Source organism: Terrapene carolina, unplaced genomic scaffold (assembly GCF_002925995.2).
Source record: "Terrapene carolina triunguis isolate 2854851 unplaced genomic scaffold, T_m_triunguis-2.0 Scaffold58, whole genome shotgun sequence".
Classification (NCBI taxonomy): domain Eukaryota; kingdom Metazoa; phylum Chordata; order Testudines; family Emydidae; genus Terrapene; species Terrapene triunguis.
The window spans coordinates 6,491,737-6,509,000 of record NW_020664409.1 but is presented as its reverse complement, the minus strand read 5'-3'; the positions used below and the strand labels follow the sequence as shown (position 1 = coordinate 6,509,000).

At 40.5% G+C, this 17,264-nt stretch overlaps 1 protein-coding gene and 1 long non-coding RNA gene across 4 annotated transcripts in view; one reads left to right on the top strand and one right to left on the bottom strand.

The window, feature by feature from the left end:
- Positions 1-819: 819 nt before the first annotated feature.
- Positions 820-13,844, bottom strand: LOC112107165. Of its 2 annotated transcripts, XR_002908156.3 has the most exons (4): positions 13,338-13,844; positions 5,391-5,494; positions 3,262-3,311; positions 820-2,411 (listed from the first exon to the last, which is right to left on the bottom strand). It is a non-coding gene; the product is annotated as an uncharacterized LOC112107165 (long non-coding RNA). The 2 variants fall into 2 exon arrangements; XR_002908155.2 differs by lacking the exon at positions 13,338-13,844 and having other exon boundaries at positions 5,391-5,671.
- Positions 13,845-15,176: 1,332 nt separating this feature from the next.
- JARID2 (jumonji and AT-rich interaction domain containing 2) overlaps positions 15,177-17,264 on the top strand; it is a 295,836-nt gene continuing 293,748 nt past the window's right edge. For both annotated transcript variants that reach the window (XM_026660367.2, XM_026660359.2), the window contains exon 1: positions 15,177-15,664. In XM_026660367.2, the coding sequence (XP_026516152.1) occupies positions 15,620-15,664 (45 nt within the window). In that variant the 5' untranslated portion in view covers positions 15,177-15,619. The remainder of the gene's footprint in view (positions 15,665-17,264) is intronic.

Below are 17,264 nucleotides of genomic sequence, written 5' to 3'. Positions count from 1 at the left end.
TCTGGACAGGCATTTGAGTTTGTGGAGAAAAAGGGGAGACCCCTCTTTAAGAGACCAACCTTGAGCTGTTTTATAAAATAACATTCATGCAGGAAGGTAAGTTGAGTGTATACCCAAACAGCTTCTTACTGCGACATTCGAGTGACAACAATATCCTCCTGAACAACCTGCAGGTCCAGAGGAGGGGACTGCAAAACCTGATGGGGGGAACGGTATTGATGAAGACATTTAAAATTCCAAAGTAGCACAAAGCAGGGGAATATTTAAGTGATTAGAAACTATGGGTGCTGTAGAAACACAGACATACAAGATAGGGAGTGTAAAGGAAAGACAGACATTTCCTGTTGGAGAATGGAGGAGGAGAGGCACATATTAGGAAAAAAATATAATTTCTGATTTTGAAGCTTGGGGTCATGTGAGGTTTTTGGAGTCACAAGAAGGTATCAGTTTGAAGAGTATCAGGCCAAAAGGTTTAGGATACGTCTGGAGAACTAGTAGCAGCATTAGTGCTTCCATCTACAACGTTTTCCTTTCAAATAAAACTGTTTGGCTTAGTGCCAAACAGCCAATTGTTCATTATCAATTATTTTATTTTATTGCCAAACATCTGTGGTCATATCTGAAGTGGCTGTAGGGTTAATACACCAATTGCTCTGTGCAGGGGGTAATCAAGTGGCCAACACATAGTCCCTTCATTTACAACATGGCGGAAAAATCATGTGACACATTATAAAAGGGATGTTCTATGATGTATATACACTTCTCCCAAGAGCATTATGTGACTGTTTTGAGGCAGCTAAAGACCTTTCCCATACTAAAATTAATTCATTTCTGCTTTTACACTGATTCTCAAGAATAATTATAAAGACAGCCTCCCTCTGCCAGTTTCAAATGTGTTAAGTTTTCAGAAGTTTTTTTTTTTAATTGAATCATGATTAATAATAGCCACAGGCTAGTCATACCAAAAAGGCAAGTTCTCACACTCTGTGATGATAAAGCATTTCATCAGTTTGGAGGAAAGAAAAGAACTACTACTCACAGAGTTGCAACATCACATTATCCGTGCGTTGCTGAACTTTCAAAATCCCACAGCATCCCCAACAGTGATGTGTTACACAAAACAACATTAGAAGTCATTGAAGTGTCAGATAGTGATTTCATCGTGTGTCAGGCCTCCTACTAAAAAAATGATTCATCTTTTCAGTGCTGACACCTCAAAGAGTTATTAAGGAAGAAAAGAAATTCATAAACTTTAAATTGAGAAGTGTACTGATATTTTACTCCCAGATAAAGAAAGGTTTATGCAGGTAGTGAGAATGCAGTGGATTCCTCATAGTATTAACCCTTTGTTCTTTTAAAGTGTAGTTCTAACTTTGAAAAGTGACTCTATAAAAGCAGCATCACGGGGTTTCATGTTTATTACATCTCAGTGGCTTCCAGATCAATTGTGCTCAATTTAGAAGTAAAGATATAGGTTTTTTTTAACCACCAGCCTTGAAACTCAAATTGGAATGGGAGAGTCAGGCTGTGTTTTCTGGTTTGTGCACTACTACCAGTAATAAAGATTATGTAGGTCAAAGTAAGTTGGCCCTTACAATCTATTCATTGATTACAATCCAACCCCCACTGAAGGCAATGGGAGCCTTACCACTGATTTTAATGGAAACTTGATTGGGAGAGAATTTGACCTTCTAATACGAATTACATAATCTTTCTTTGGTGTTGCATGAGCCAGAACAGAATGCATCTCACCTCCATCTCCCATTTAATACTAACGCTGCAGTGTTAACAGGACTAAAAAATAAGCCAAACTTATTTTTGTCAGGAGAAAGGAGCCTGAATACACACAGAGGAAAGATGTTTTTAACAAGATGGGACCATTTTTACCTAGTCACTTTTTCTTATCATAACTGCAGTTTACAGCTAAACTGATCACTCATTTATAAAATACTTTTAAAATTTAAATTAGGTCATGCTATAATGTTATCATCTTTGGGGCCTAAGAGTGACACACATCAAGACAAGAATTTTATCCCAACTATTCCTTTTGCTGGAGGGAGAAAAATCAGGTTAGAATGGTAAACTGCCTCCAACACTGGTCATGCTATCAGTAGAATAGATTGGGCTGGCCTGAAAACTGTAGCAAATGCAAGCCCCAAACCCACAGGGTCCAAAGAAGGTATTTATCTTGCTTGTGCCTTGCTCTGAATATGAATTCCAGAGATAATACTGTGTTGAATTTAATAGTTGAAGAAAATAAAGTATAAAAGAAAATTACCTAAGTTCCTATCATAAACCTGTCTGTTCATATTGCATTCCTCCACACAATTTCAATAGTATTAATTCAGCCATCTTGACTATAAATGAGGTCCAGTCTCTCCATCATTTCTGATTTAGCATGACTTCTTCACCTGGAGCAGTGGAATGTAAGATGTAATATAAGCCAATGAGGATTTGTATTTAGGAACATTTGCATGGCTTTAGGGTAGAATGAAAGGATGATCAAAAAGAAAAGAAAACATCTAATGCTTAAAACACTTTACCATAAAATCATACTCTCTTTTCCCCATGTTAAATCAGGTAGAAAAGTATGATAACATTAAAGCTTGATCTAATTTAAATAAATTATTTTCTTGCAAATGCTACAACAATCATTACATGCATCATTTGCCCCCTCCCCTGCCCACAGTCTTAAATTATACTCCATTATATCTAGGCACAAAAAATATGCATAAATGTTTATTAAATATGAGAATTTTTGTTTTTAACTACATTAAAAGGTAAAATGTTATTTTGCAACAGTTGGTAAAAACTGCTCTGAAATCATTATGGGAGTTTGCACAGCAAACTGAATTCTCATGAAGATATTCCTTTATAGGCTACCTGCAACATTTTATTGTACATTTAGGACTTATGATATTCTAAGTCTCTACAATGTTCCAGACAGCAAAGAAACTGACATGTACAGAGAATGACATTGTTCTTGCAATTGTTTACAAACATACAATCCAATGACATATCAGGCCTCCTCTACATAGTACAACTATACTTTCATAATCAGTTCATGTCACTTTCATCTGACCCAATCACAAAATACATGGTTGATGTGTATTCACACAAGCAGGGATAATTATCACAGCCATGTATATCTATGTTTATTCTTACACATCTACCATGCAGCCAGAACCAGTTTGTATCAGCGCCGTCTAGTAAAATCTGGCTCAGCAGAGGATATAGTGGCTGGAAGACATGCATACACACCTGAAGCATGTGGGACAATGAATCATGAGATGCCCCTCATGAACAGTTCTCTGAGAAGAAAAGGAGAAGAAAAACCGGTTACAGAGGCATGAATAAGGGGTTCCATCTACAATGCCAAAAACCCGCCCCCAAAAACCACAATGCACCAAATTGGTTACCAGATGACTACCATGTACTAATCTGGGCCACTAGCAAGGGTGAATCACAGACAGCTGCCAAAGTAACTAAGCAAGTATTAATCACATTGTGTGTGGAGAGAAGCTGCTTTTAGGGCTTGTCTGCACTGGCAATTTACAGCACTGCAACTTTCTCGCTCAGGGGTGTGGAAAAAAAGAGCTCTCTCCCAGCGCTGCGCCGCAACCACACAAGCCACGTTAAAGCGCTGCCACGGCAGCGCTTTAGTGTTGCCGATGTAGACTAGCCCTTAGAATCAACCATGATATTAACTGGTTAGAAATCCAGTTAAATGCTTTTGTGAAGAAAAGTCCCTAATGTTCAGGTCCTATTGTAGGTACATCACATTCCACATACAGGATTTCAAAATCTTTGCTACTCTATTTGTGGGACAGCATCAGGTAGTATACACTTTCTCCTCTACAATCAATGAGGTTTCTGTTCAGAAAACAATGACTCCTTGAAGCAGGCAAAGCTAACTGTGCTATTAAGATTGACCACTCTCCCTTCTCAGGATGTTAACAAATAAAGGAAAAGCAGTGATGATACTTTAGGTTCTTTGCCAGACTGTGTAGAGGATTCCAATATTTAACATGTCTCCACATTCACACAATTCCCTACAGGAATACTAGACCTTTTTGGAGGGGATAGTTCAAGTTTCAGATTAAGATTTATTATTTGTATTGTAGTGGTGCAAAGAAAGCAGGACCCCACTGTACTAGGCACCGTACAAACACAGAACAAAGAGATGGTCCCAGGCCTGGAAGCCTTACAATCTAAATTAGCTGATCTTGATTTTAAAAACTATTCTCCATGGTATGCAAGCTGAGTCATTTCATGGCACGGATAGGTAAACTGACATATTACGGTTACGATCACATATATTATTACTGGATATATAACTAGGTTACAAGGACAGGTATTTTTAAAATTTACATGTCATAGTGGAAAGTAGGGTTTTTAATATGAGTTTCAAGATGACTTTTTTAATTAAAAAGAACACAAATATTTGTTCTATAAAACATGGCTCTGGAGCAAATGCTATGCCAACCTGCTCTCAGTTGCAGAGGACTGTGACTACAGCAGAACTGATGCAGTTCCACTGAACAGAGGAAGAGGTAGAATGCCAGGAGTCTGCACATGGGCCTGCAGAGCTGTGCATTTAAAGCAACCCCAAATCAAGAATAATCTGATCAGTATGCTACACTCATCTCTTCATGCTAAGAAGACTTGAAAAAACAAGTTTCTATTGTGAACTGTTATCCATCTACAGACTTAAAACAAAACAATTTTTAAAAATGGGACTACTCTTATGCTGCATTCCCCAAAAGACAATAGTAGAGAACCATTGTCACAGGCCTCAGAGAGAGAGCAAGCAATCTATTCTAGTGGCCAAAGTAAAGAGGAGGGATGGAGTTTGCTGTTGCTGTTGGGCAGAAAGGAGCTGGAACCACTGTAGCCCATTAATGCGGCCTTGAAAGAAAGCAAACAGCATCTTTCAAAGATAACTATTTGTTCGTAGACTGGACAGCAGAAGGCATTATGTAAGCTGGCTGGCTGGCATCCTTTACCAAGGTACTGAGTACAGTGCCTTTTTAGCACATTATGTCTGCATCAGTGAAGGAAGCAAATATGAAACTGTACCCAAATCCCTCAGAACGATATAGTTGTTCTGCTGTCACTTTGCTGTGCTGGCCTTCTCTCTTTTAATTTTCATTTGGCTTTCATTGCTACCTTCTTGTGCCCAATATCATATTTTACACCACTTGACAATGAAGATTCAATTTTATTTTAAAAAGGATCTCTCTGTGCCAGCCTATATTTTACAATCAGTGAACAAGCTCTAGAAAGCAAGGTTCCTAAAATATCCAGACTTTTATGTTTTCACCCTCTCTTCAGTAAAGCATTTCAGAAAATAAGTTCTACCGATTCTCGTAAAACTTGAAACTGCTAACCTGAATATCTTGATAGCAGCAGACAATGTCCTCAGAAGCAACTGGCCTCTCACCTTAGCTTCTGACACTGAGGAACTGCATCAGCATCAACTGTGTTTTAATACCTTAACGTGACAGAAGAAATAACATGAGCTGAACAAAAATTATAGTGCGATTTCTAGCAAAATAAATTTGAGTGCATTATCAACAGACATCTTAGAAACCATACATACAAGTGGATAGCATTCACAAAGGCTCTTAAGCAAAGTAAGCAGTCATGGGATAAGAGGGAAGGTTCTTTCATGGATTGGTAACTGGTTAAAAGATAGGAAACAAAGGGTAGGAATAAATGGCCAATTTTCAGAATGGAGAGAGATAAATAATGGTGTCCACCAGGTGTCTGTACTGGGCCCAGTCCTATTTAACATATTCATAAATGATCCAGAAAAAGAGGTAAACAGTGAGGTGGCAAAATTTGCAGATGATACAAAATTACTCAGGATAGTTAAGTCCCAGGCAAACTGCGAAGAGCTCCAAAAGGATCTCTCAAAACTGGTTGACTGGGCAACAAAATGGCAGATGAAATTAAGTGTTGATAAATGCAAAGTAATGCACACTGGAAAACATAATCCCAACTATACATATAAAATCATGGGGTCTAAATTAGTTGTTACCACTCAAGAAAGAGATCATGGAGTCATTGTGGATAGTTCTCTGAAAACATCCACTCAATGTGCAGCGGCAGTCAAAAAAGCGAACAGAATGTTGGGAATTATTAAGAAAGGGATAGATAAGAAAACAGAAAATATCATATTGCCTCTATATAAATTCATGGTACGCCTACATCTTGAATACTGCGTGCAGGGTCACCCCATCTCAAAAGAGATATATTGGACTTGGAAAAGGTTCAGAAAAGGGCAACAAAAATGATTAGGGGTATGGAACGGCTGCCATATAAGGAGAGATTAATAAGACTGAGGCTTTTCAGCTTGGAAAAGAGGTGACTAAGGGGGGATATGACAGAGGTCTATAAAATCATGACCGGTGTGGAGAAAGTAAATAAGGAAGTGTTATTTACTCCTTCTCATAACACAAGAACTAGCATCCACCAAATGAAATTAATAGTCAGCAGGTTTAAAACAAACAAAAGGAAGTATTTTTTCACACAACGCACAGTCAACCTGTGGAACTCCTTGCCAGAGGATGTTGTGAAGGCCAAGACTATAACAGGGTTCAAAAAAGAACTAGAGAAATTCATGGAGAATAGGTCCATCAATGGCTATTAGCCAGGATGGGCAGGGATGGTATCCTTAGCCTTTGTTTCCCAGAAGCTGGGAATAGGCGACAGGGATGGATCACTTGATGATTACCTGTTCTGTTCATTCCTTCTGGGGCACATGGCATTGGCCGCTGTCGGAAGACAGGATACTGGGCTAGATGGAGCTTTGGTCTGACCCAGTATGGCTGTTCTTATGTAAGCCAGTACATTTAAGAGTTTGGTTAATGTAATGGAAGCAGCCATTGGTATGTATTATAATCAGGTATCAGAGACAAAAGTTAAACTTACACCAAAGTTTATGGACCACAGAAGCCAAGTACATATTAACAAGACCAATGCTTTCCTTACATCATTTACATGTAGACCCTGATCCCTACCTATCAATTCCCAACCTAATGTCTTGATCCTGTTAGGTGTTGAACTCCCTCAATTCCCAATGAAGTTAATGGGAGCTGAGGGTGTTCGGCACCTGGCAGTATCAGGCCTTAAATGAGCAGCTGACACAAACAATCAGTTGTTTGGCAAACCTCACGATGACTAAAAACCATTTGTTCCTTTTGGTCTTTTCAACAGAAGCCCCCACAATCTGAGTGTACAGGCTTACATTTGTTTATAAAATTGATTGTTTATTAAAAAACTTCATAGCCTCCACTGCAGTAGGTATTAATTACAGCCTATTGCACATAAGCTTGTCCTTCAAAATTTCTTAACTTTATCTTTAGATGCAACATAAAGGCATTATAAAGGCTAATTGTAGGCTAGCACCAGTGGATACAGTGCTAGTAGAAGTACCCGCAGCAGTTCCAAGTAAACTTTTTTTCAGCAAAGAAGTCTCCCTCATTTTAAATTGAACAATTATTATTCTATTGCATATGAACTACTATCCCTAGATGAATTATCTAATCATAAGGAAGAAAATTAAAGATTGAGTACTTCATTGCATAGCATACACTACTGCAGGGGTTGGCAACCTTTCAGAAGTGGTGTGCCGAGTCTTCATTTATTCACTCTAATTTATGGTTTCGCGTGTCAGTAATACATTTTAACCTTTTTAGAAGGTCTCTTTTTATACGTCTATAATATACACCTCTACCTCGATATAACGCTGTCCTCGGGAGCCAAAAAATCTTAACACGTTATAGGTGAAACCGTGTTATATTGAACTTGCTTTGATCCACCGGAGTGCGCAGCCCCGCCCCCCGGAGCACTACTTTACCGTGTTATATCCGAATTCGTGTTATATCGGGTGGCGTTATATCGAGGTAGCGGTGTAAAACTAAACTATCGTTGTGTGTAAAGTAAATAAGGTTTCAAAATGTTTAAGAAGCTTCATTTAAAATTAAATTAAAATGCAGAGCCCCCCGGGACCGGTGGCCAGGACCTGGGCAGTGTGAGTGCCACTGAAAATCAGCTCGTGTGCTGCCTTCGGCACATGTGCCATAGGTTGCCTACCCATGCACTACTGTATCTTGGAAAACATGACTACCACTATAACTACTTAGGCATGAGGGCTTGTCTACAGTACCCGCTGGATTGACGGGCAGCGATTGATCCAGCAGGAGTCGATTTATCATGTCTAGTCTAGACGCGATAAATTGACCGCCGAGTGCTCTCCCGTCAACTCCGGTACTCCACCAGGGCGAGAGGCGCAGGCGGAGTCGACGGGAGAGCATTAAGGTTGCCAAGTCAGGCACTCAAAAATTAGGAAATGTCAGAATTTAGATTGCCTGGGCAATCTTAATTTGCCTCCTTTGTGCATATGCATTATTACACAGTCTTTAATTGCATGATCACATACTATTTTTTCCCCCAGGACCTCTGCTCATTCACTGCAAAGAAGGCCCTGCTCTGGAGAGGAATCTGGGTTGTAAAGTGAAAGAGGCTGTAGTCTCCAGGGCAACTTTCACCTGTCTTAACCATGAGACCATGCTATTCTTTCTGTAGTCCTCAGCAAGTTTGTGTGTAGATAAAGCCCAAATGGAGAATTTCATGTCCTCAAAGGTCTTTCTTTCTCCCCTGTTGAAGTCTGAATAGTTGCCTCTCTGAAAATGTAGTTCTACCTTATCCTTTCTTGATTCCTCAAGACAGAAGGACATCAGGGACAAAACATACAGTGAGGTTATACATACAGTCTAGACAACAAACTCAAATGAGATCTTAAAGTAACTGAAGAAAATTTTGAAGTTATAGAAGCCTGTATACAAAGATGGCTGCCTAAAAGGGTTTTAAACTATTAACCTTGAAGAAGAAATTGTCTCTGCTTGTTGCCTAGCAAAGTTCTGTCCTCCCAAACACGAAACAAAAATGTATTACTCATGAATGGTGTGGTATAAAGGCTTTACCAGATGAGTTTGGGATATTAGTGTTACTCACAGGTGAGTGATGCTGGCCACCCCACACAAGTGCTATTAAAACACTTATCCCACAGCATGCCATCATGTACTCTGTATGTCACATTACAGAAAAACTACTATAGGAATATTTAGAGTTTAAAAAAAAAAGTTAGTGCTTTATTTCTTAAACCCTATACCTGTAATCCTAGTTGCCTTAGTTATAATGAATCCAGCTATATAGAATGGAGAGGAAGCCATTAAAACCTCTAAAAATGACCAAAAATAGTTTTTCTATGCATAAAAAGTCACAATTTTCATATCTGGTGTTTTGGGACCTCCCAGGGTTAGACGTGAATGTTGTACCCCAGTGGGAATCTGGAAAACCACCTTTTCCAGTTATATAAAGTTCTTGTTTCTAGCCTTACAGGAGCTTGAGATGTCAGACTTTAAAGTTGTATCTATTTTAGGTCTAAAAAACCCATTCATTTTGGGCAGGTATAATTTGGGGGAAAATATGCAACATTTAGGGAATAGGTATCCAGAAGTCATTTGTATGAAGTGGTGATCGGCCATCTGTTCACAAACAATCACAGATTACCCTGGATACAAGGTTCCTTTTATGGCTAGGAAAATCTGGCATCATGCCCTTTGTTTGCAGGCTGGTGAGTTATCACATAAATTCAGCCCATGTACTTTCTGCCTCTCCTGTACTGGTTATACCAGTTTTATATTGTACGAGAAACCAGAAAATGACTGCTTGGGTTTGTAGCTCATCTCACTGTGCTGCTATATATACCATGACCCTATCCATTGGCTCACTGGAAAATCTTTCCCCAGGAGAACTTTAAGGCCACCAGTAAATATTTCACCTATCTGCCTTCCAAGTTCAAAGACACATCAGAGGAAATGACTCAGGCTGAAAAATGAAATGAAGCACTTCCATAGATGTCAGCTATGAATAATTCTCTTTTGTAAAGAGACCACAGATCTTTTTCTTGGGTCTTTAAAACAGATTCTGTCCATGCCAGGGCTGCCCTCAAGCATCAATTGGCTGTAGAGGTACCATTGAAGTTTCTGCTTAGTGAAGAATCCACTCACTTCTAAACAGGATCTTTGGGTATAAAACTGTCCTATGTGGGAATGATCCTATTTCACTATGGAAGAAAGAACTACATCTGCCTTAAAGCTAACCAGATAATATTTGTTTTGCTTTACATTATAAAAATGTGTTGCCTGCCTACTCAAGCACTTAGATTTTGTGGGAAATTCCCATTCAGATCGGGTTGAATTCTCCAGTATCGAGTAGAGAGGAGTGTCTGGACCTAGTTTTGACCCAAAGAGAAAATATTTTCTTGTTTTTCTCTCTTGCTCTGGGGACTGAAAGCACCATGTAAGCATTGTCTCAAAACAGCCTAGAGCAAATAGCTCATCTTGCACCTGCCTCCCTCAGGCTCCCATTCAGAAAACTGTCCTTCTGACAAAGAGGACTTAAGACTCACATTGCTTACTGTATTTGGCATGCTCTCTTTCTTCCTCTCAAAGCTACTGTGCCTGGAATTATTAGGTACAGAAGACTCCAAAGAGCATAAGGGTTTTCTCCTTTTGTATCTTGTCTTTCAAGAGACTAGTGCCATTTAAAGGTCATATTTTGATATGATTGACAGATCTGGTTCTGCCACCAAGGTTGCAAGCAACAGTTGAAACCCTGTGTAGAACATACTGATCTTGCTGAAGAAGAAACTCAACTTCATTTTCAGATTTCTGCATAATTGGAAGACATAAAAATAGCTTATGATAAACAGATTTGATCTAGACATCAATAAGACACAAACATGGGACTCCACAATGCCATTTTTTGTCACTTTTCAAACACCTCCAAAGCCGAATAATTTGATGGTAGCTAGGACTAAGCTCACTATCAAGTTAAGGCATCCATAGGAGCCCCTGATCAAATTCAGTAGCAGCCACTGATGTCAATAGCAGTTCAAACCAACTGTGTGATATTGACTACACAGTCACAGTATCAGTGTTTAATAAATCATTTATGTAAAACAATCTATTTTAAGTATTTATAGCAAGTCAGTCAACACAGTACTGAGGTGGTGAAGCACAGTGGGATAAGAAGGGCAGGATTCCAGGACCACAATGGGTGCCTTCTTGTGTAACTTCCCCCAAAACAGATTGCGAGAACACAACCAAGGATCTTCAGCAACAACAGCCCAAATCTCTACTAACTGAGCTGAAAGAGAAACAGCAATAGCATGCTCTTATCTGTTATGTGGAACAGCCACTAGCAGGAAACACGACACCTTGAGCCAAACTGAAACATCTGCCTAAAAAGCATTCTGAAGGTGGAAAAGGGGTTTTTGCTAATTTATATTGTACAAAAAAAGGCCTGATATATTTGTTTCAAAAATGTTTTGCTTCTTGTTAACTTAGAAATATCAGGAATATCAAGCCTGATTTTGCTGGAGGTCTCCTTGGAGGATGCAGAGATGTGGAATAGGAGCTTTTACAGTCCTTAACTGAAGAGGCAGGATACTGGATCTTTGACAAAAGTGTTTTTTCTTAAGAATTTCTTAGGCACTTGAGTTGAATAAAAACACTAATAAAACCAATAAAAAATTAAACAGTTTGAGAGAAATCACTTGTATATCAGTTAATCAGATTGCACTTGCTTGTTACCGGTAATGCAATAATTGAGCCTTCCAAGAAAAACACAGTAGGTGAGACCTGAATTTGTGAAGTAAAGCATAAGCAGAAAAAAAAAATTATTTAAAAAACAACAAAAAAACAAAAACTTGCAAGCCTGCTGTATACATCACGAAGAACCAAAAGCAGGAGTTTTAGCCCACCTCTAACATAAAAACAAATTATATTCAAGTGATGACTAACTAGCCAGCTGATGAGTGTATTTCCAATTTAGGATGAAGCATGGTAAGACGAAGTTATCACTCCATTTGCGTATATGAATACTATAAATAATTCTATGATAAATAATTCCTAAGACTATAACAGGGCTCAAAAAAAAAAGAACTCGGTAAGTTCATGGAGGATAGATCCATCAATGGCTATTAGCCAGGAGGGGCAGGGATGGTGTCCCTAACCTGTTTGCCAGAAACTGGGAATGGGTGACAGGGGAGGGATCACTTGATGATTACCTGTTCTGTTCATTCCCTCTGGGGCACCTGGCATTGGCCACTGTCAGAAGATAGGCTAGATGGACCTTTGGTCTGACCCAACATGGCCGTTCTTAAGTGGTTTTCTATAGCTCTTCACAATGGGACTTCAAAATGTAATTTTATTATTATTACAGCTTTTACCAGAGTTTGTTTCATAAAGAAATATATTAGTAATCACTTATAGTAAATTTAATAAATTAGATATTTTACAAATTTGAGAACCAAAACTTAAAAAAAAAATGTTTTAAATGTGTCAGATTAGAGAAACCCTGAAATAAATAGCAACAAATATGGAAAAATATGAAGGGAAAATTATGATTTTAAACAGTAACTTCATTTTTCATTTAACATTTTAAATGCAGTTTGTACACTAATTCTACAAGATGTGAGCACAATGTTCTCTCTTTAAGGAGGAAGGATGGTTTTGTGGGTAAAGCTTATGACTAGGCGTCATAAGATCTGGGTTCTATTCCTGGCTCTCCCAAAGCCCTCATGTGACATTGAGCAAAGTCACTTAACCTCTTTGTACCCAAGTTTCCACATCTGTAAGGTGAAGATATTATTATCTCAGAAGAATGATGTAAGACTAAATTACAATTTGGGAGTGTGCTAAGAGCCTCATTTGGAAGATGTTATAAATGTAAAGTATATTATTTGGTTGCATGGAAAAGGAGAAACGGCCAAAGGTTTGAATACAGAATTAGTAACCGGAAACATCATCCAAAGTCTTCCACAGACTTATGACATCCGGAGAAGTCACTCAAATTTCTCTATCCCCATTTCTCATCTGAAAACAGAAATATTTCTCTGCCTCATAGGACTGAGGTGTTAGCTTTGAAAATGTAAACTTTCTTATCACCGTTTCCCTCCCCCTTCCCTTTTATAAAGAAATTAACCTATCTGAGCAACCCACAACCACACACACTTAAAAATGTGGTATTAGTAATTTCCTAGCTTGTATACGTTACCATGTCCATTTATTTATATAATTAAATCAGCTGACCATTTGATTCTTGTGTATAAACAAGGGAAAAACACCCAAACATTCTGGAAAAAGCAAAAGGCACAATAATTTAATGTAGACTGAGGAGATTAAAACATCACATACAATTAACTACAGTAAATGTTGCATTTATGAGAGTGTGTTTGTTTTCATTCCTGGGAAATACTTTACCTTGATCAAACATTACGAATTGTAATGGCAAGCAAATCCTCCTCTTTGCAGCACACCTTGGCACCAGCAAAACCAGGGAGGTTTAAAAAAAAATCTATCAAGCTATAGGATTATGATGTGTGTTATTTTACTAGTCCTGCTGTTGCTGCCTAGGAGTTTCATCTCTTCAGACTAATCCAGTGCAGCAGCAGGGATTTTGCAGCATTACGGAGGGGGGAGGGGGAGAAGGGGAGTGACCTTAGAATACCTTGGAGACATATTGAGTAAGTTTTATATAAACCAGACACACTGTCCTGAGGTGACACTCACTGAAAAGTTAAGCAGGCTCCCAATAACTAGATGGAAAGCAAGAGGTCCCTTTAGACCATAGGATAATTTAGGTAAATTCTATTTCTTACTGCAGTTTCCTAACCCAGTCCAGGCACGTTAATCTTCATTCTCCCCTCAAAATGCCTCCCCCTCCCCACTTTTGTAGCCTCCCAGGAAAGTCCCATTTCTCCACCCAGTAGCATATGGCTACTGTCAGCCATAGCCCACCAAGGAAAGGTGGGCGGGACCTGCCTCGCCCTTCTTTTCCTCCCATCTCCACTAACGATATCCCCCCTCCCCCCACTGCCTCTTAACCAAACATGCTCCCCATCCGTTTCCTCCTCCCTTCCAAGATCTCCCAATTAAAAGGTATTTTGGAGTCTTCCCTCTGCTCCACCCCGGCTTTCCAATCACAAGCGCTTTACCGCAGCCGTTCAGCAGCGGCTCCCTGGCACCACTGCAATCTCCCAGTAAAAGCTGCCCGTCACCTTCTCCCCACAGCCTCCCACTAAGAAGGGTCCTGTTTCCCCCACCCTGTGTCGCCCCTTCCCCCGCACGCTCTCCGAGTCGTGCAGCTTCCCTCGCCTTAAACAGGACCCCGCCCCCGCCACTGGAGCCCCCCAGTGCGAGGCCCGGGCATCCTTCCCCCGCAGCGGCCCGAGCTCCGCTCCGCCAACTCCCGCGCCGGCCAACGTTCCACGGCTCGCGCTCCAGCCTCCTTCGAACCCCGTCCGCCGAGAGGAGAGGGGAGGGGAGGGAAGGAGGGAGAGAGGTGCCTTGCGCACAATCTCCGCCCCTTCGCCACCCAGGCAACCAATCAAACAGCCCTGGCGTCCAAGGAGAGGGGCGGGGCGGGGCGGGGCGGAGCGGCTGATAGAACTCGACGGCAGCGTCACCTTCCAGCCGCGCGGGGCAGGCTGGGAATTGTAGTTTCTCCTTTCCCAGCCGTAGCCATTTTGTGGTGAAGGGAACTACAACTTTCCCAGAGCCCAAGGATCATTCCAAGGGGGCACGCGGAGTCCCCGCGGCGCGTTGGCCAGCGAGGCCCAGTGCTGATAGCCCGGCGGGGCCCGGCGCGTGGGATGTGACGGGACGAGCGACTCGCGGGGCAGGAGAATAATTCAAGAGCTTTGCAGACAGGGCAGGGGGAGGAGGGCGAGTGAGCGCGCTAGGGATCATCGCCCAATTCCCCGCTCCGCTCCCTCGCAGGGGCCGCCGGCCGCGGCTCGCCAGAGGCCAGGTTTGAATGCGAAAGGGAGGCCGAGGTCTCTGACGTTTGCCCTGCACGAGGCGCTCTGCAGGGCCGGCTGCGGCTGCTGAATGCAGCTCGGTGGGGGCTTGCGGCCGGGGGCCCGGGTGCGAATTGAGGCCAAGCCCTAACCGAGAGATTAAAAAAAAATCAGGTCCATTTAAAGTTGCTGCCGGAGCGCGGCTCTCATTGGTTAGGGGAGAGCTGGAGGAGCAGGGACACACACAGTGCGTGCAGCCTTCACTGCTGCTGCGCTGCTGCTAGAGAAGCTGCTGCTGGAGCTGGAGTTGTCTCTGCTGCTTTCCCTTGCTGCAGCAGCACAAACGTGACTTCCAACATTTTTATTTATCTTCTTTCAATCCTTTTCCTTTTGCAAGATGTAACTACAGCTGAGACACTAAGGACGTACAGATCGCTTAAGTGGCTTGGGAAAGAGAAAAGGGGATATCAAGGGCGTCGTTTTTTGTGTTGGGGAGAAAATTTCCATTATGAATGTTTCTCTAAAGTGATTTTTTTTTGTTTGCTTCGCATTCGTTTTTTTCCCCTATTCCCCATATCTCGGATTTATTGCAAAGAAAATCCCGTTGTGAGGAAAGAAAGTCGGATTACAAGATACTACTACAAACAAAAACTGGATTTTTGGGGGGCATTTTAGCAAAAAATTGTTGCGGCTTTACTTCATGAAGCAATTGTCCCCTTTTGCAAACAGAATTTGGATATCAGAATGAGTAAAGAAAGACCCAAGAGGAATATAATTCAAAAGAAATACGTAAGTGGTTATAACATATATCATTTGACTCCCAGTTTTAGGAAATGGCTGTGAATGTCAAGTTTATAGCTAATCCTGAAGCTATAAAGGTTTGAAACAAATGTCTAGTAATACTGATCTTTATTCTCCTTAGGTGTGGGGGTGTTTCAGAAACCCCTTTAAATTGCAAAACCTTCTGCCCAGTTTCATTATAAAGCCAGATTTGTGTAGCGATACCTCAAGTGAATAAATGTATTGACCTCAAATGACACAATCATAATCTAGTTTTAGATGAAAGGCAGGGAGCTCAAGGGGGGCTGCTGCGACAATGTTACTAAACTGCTTTTTCATTTAGATATATTAATAATGCATTTTACATGCAAAATAACATATTTTATATGTGTGTATGTAGAGTCCTGTTTAGTGAAGACACTATGGTTATAGAAAGCCCTTTAAGTTGAAATCGAATGTCTGGTTATGGCGAGCTTGTTTCTTGCACTACCACATCAAATGTAATATATGTGATCGTTTGCTTATCTGGCTTGCAATAGAAACCAAACCAGTTGGGGATCATGTTACAGGGAATGCGTTTGTTAGGATTGACTTTAAAATAATGGGGAAATGGCTTGGTTTAGTTTAAAAATGCATGATGGTGTCTCGAAATACTAGAAGAATATGGTATAGTTCAGGCTGTACACCTATCTCTGTTCTTACACAACTGCTTAACCAGACGCTTGAAATAGTCTAACCCTTTAAACATATAAATTTGCAGGGATAGTTGGGTTTTGGTCCTGCTTCAGCTACGTTTTGATTGGCATAAGGCGAGTCTTTAAGTTTGGAAAAACAGAGGGGATTCGTCAGATATGCATCAGAACTAATAATTTTATCTGCATGTTACAAATAAAATATTTCATATTCAGAAAATGATTGCTTCAAGATATATTAGATGCAACCCCCCACTTTTTTTTCCAAGTTGTAGAATATACTGTATTATCATTTCTGGCTTTTTTCCGTGGGGGCTGTATAGATGTATTTCTTTGGGGGGGGATGACCTTCGGGACCCTTTTGCCTTGTTTTTAAATATTTAATAAAGGGTAAATTGACTTAAGATGCCTATTTCTATCGATGTTTGTCTCTTCTCTTTAAAATATAATTTAGAGAAGCGAGGGGTTAGGAAAAAATTAAAAACTTAAAGGTATTCTGCACCGAATTTACGAATTAAAAATACATCCGCATTGCAGAGGAATTGGGAGTGTGAAGCGGACTAGTTTAAAGTATTGCATCGAAACAGGAACATTGTCTAGAAAGTCTAACGAAACATGTAAGACGTGCACGTTTCCCAGACAGTGAAACAAAGCAGAATGGGAGAAGAATTTGTAGTGTTTAATTAAAATAAAATAACATATATTTTAAAGCCACACCACGTCTGTACGAGTGAACAATAGAATCTTCCTCCTGGTTTTGCCTATAATGCTTGTTAAAGAATTAATAAAACTACTGTCACCCCCACTCTTGCCCCAGAGGCAAGGTATGAGAGAGACATGTGAGCATGGTAGGGAGACAATGTATCCAATGTTCACAAGTTTAACTCTGGAATGGAGGGAAATCGCTTTTGGGGAGG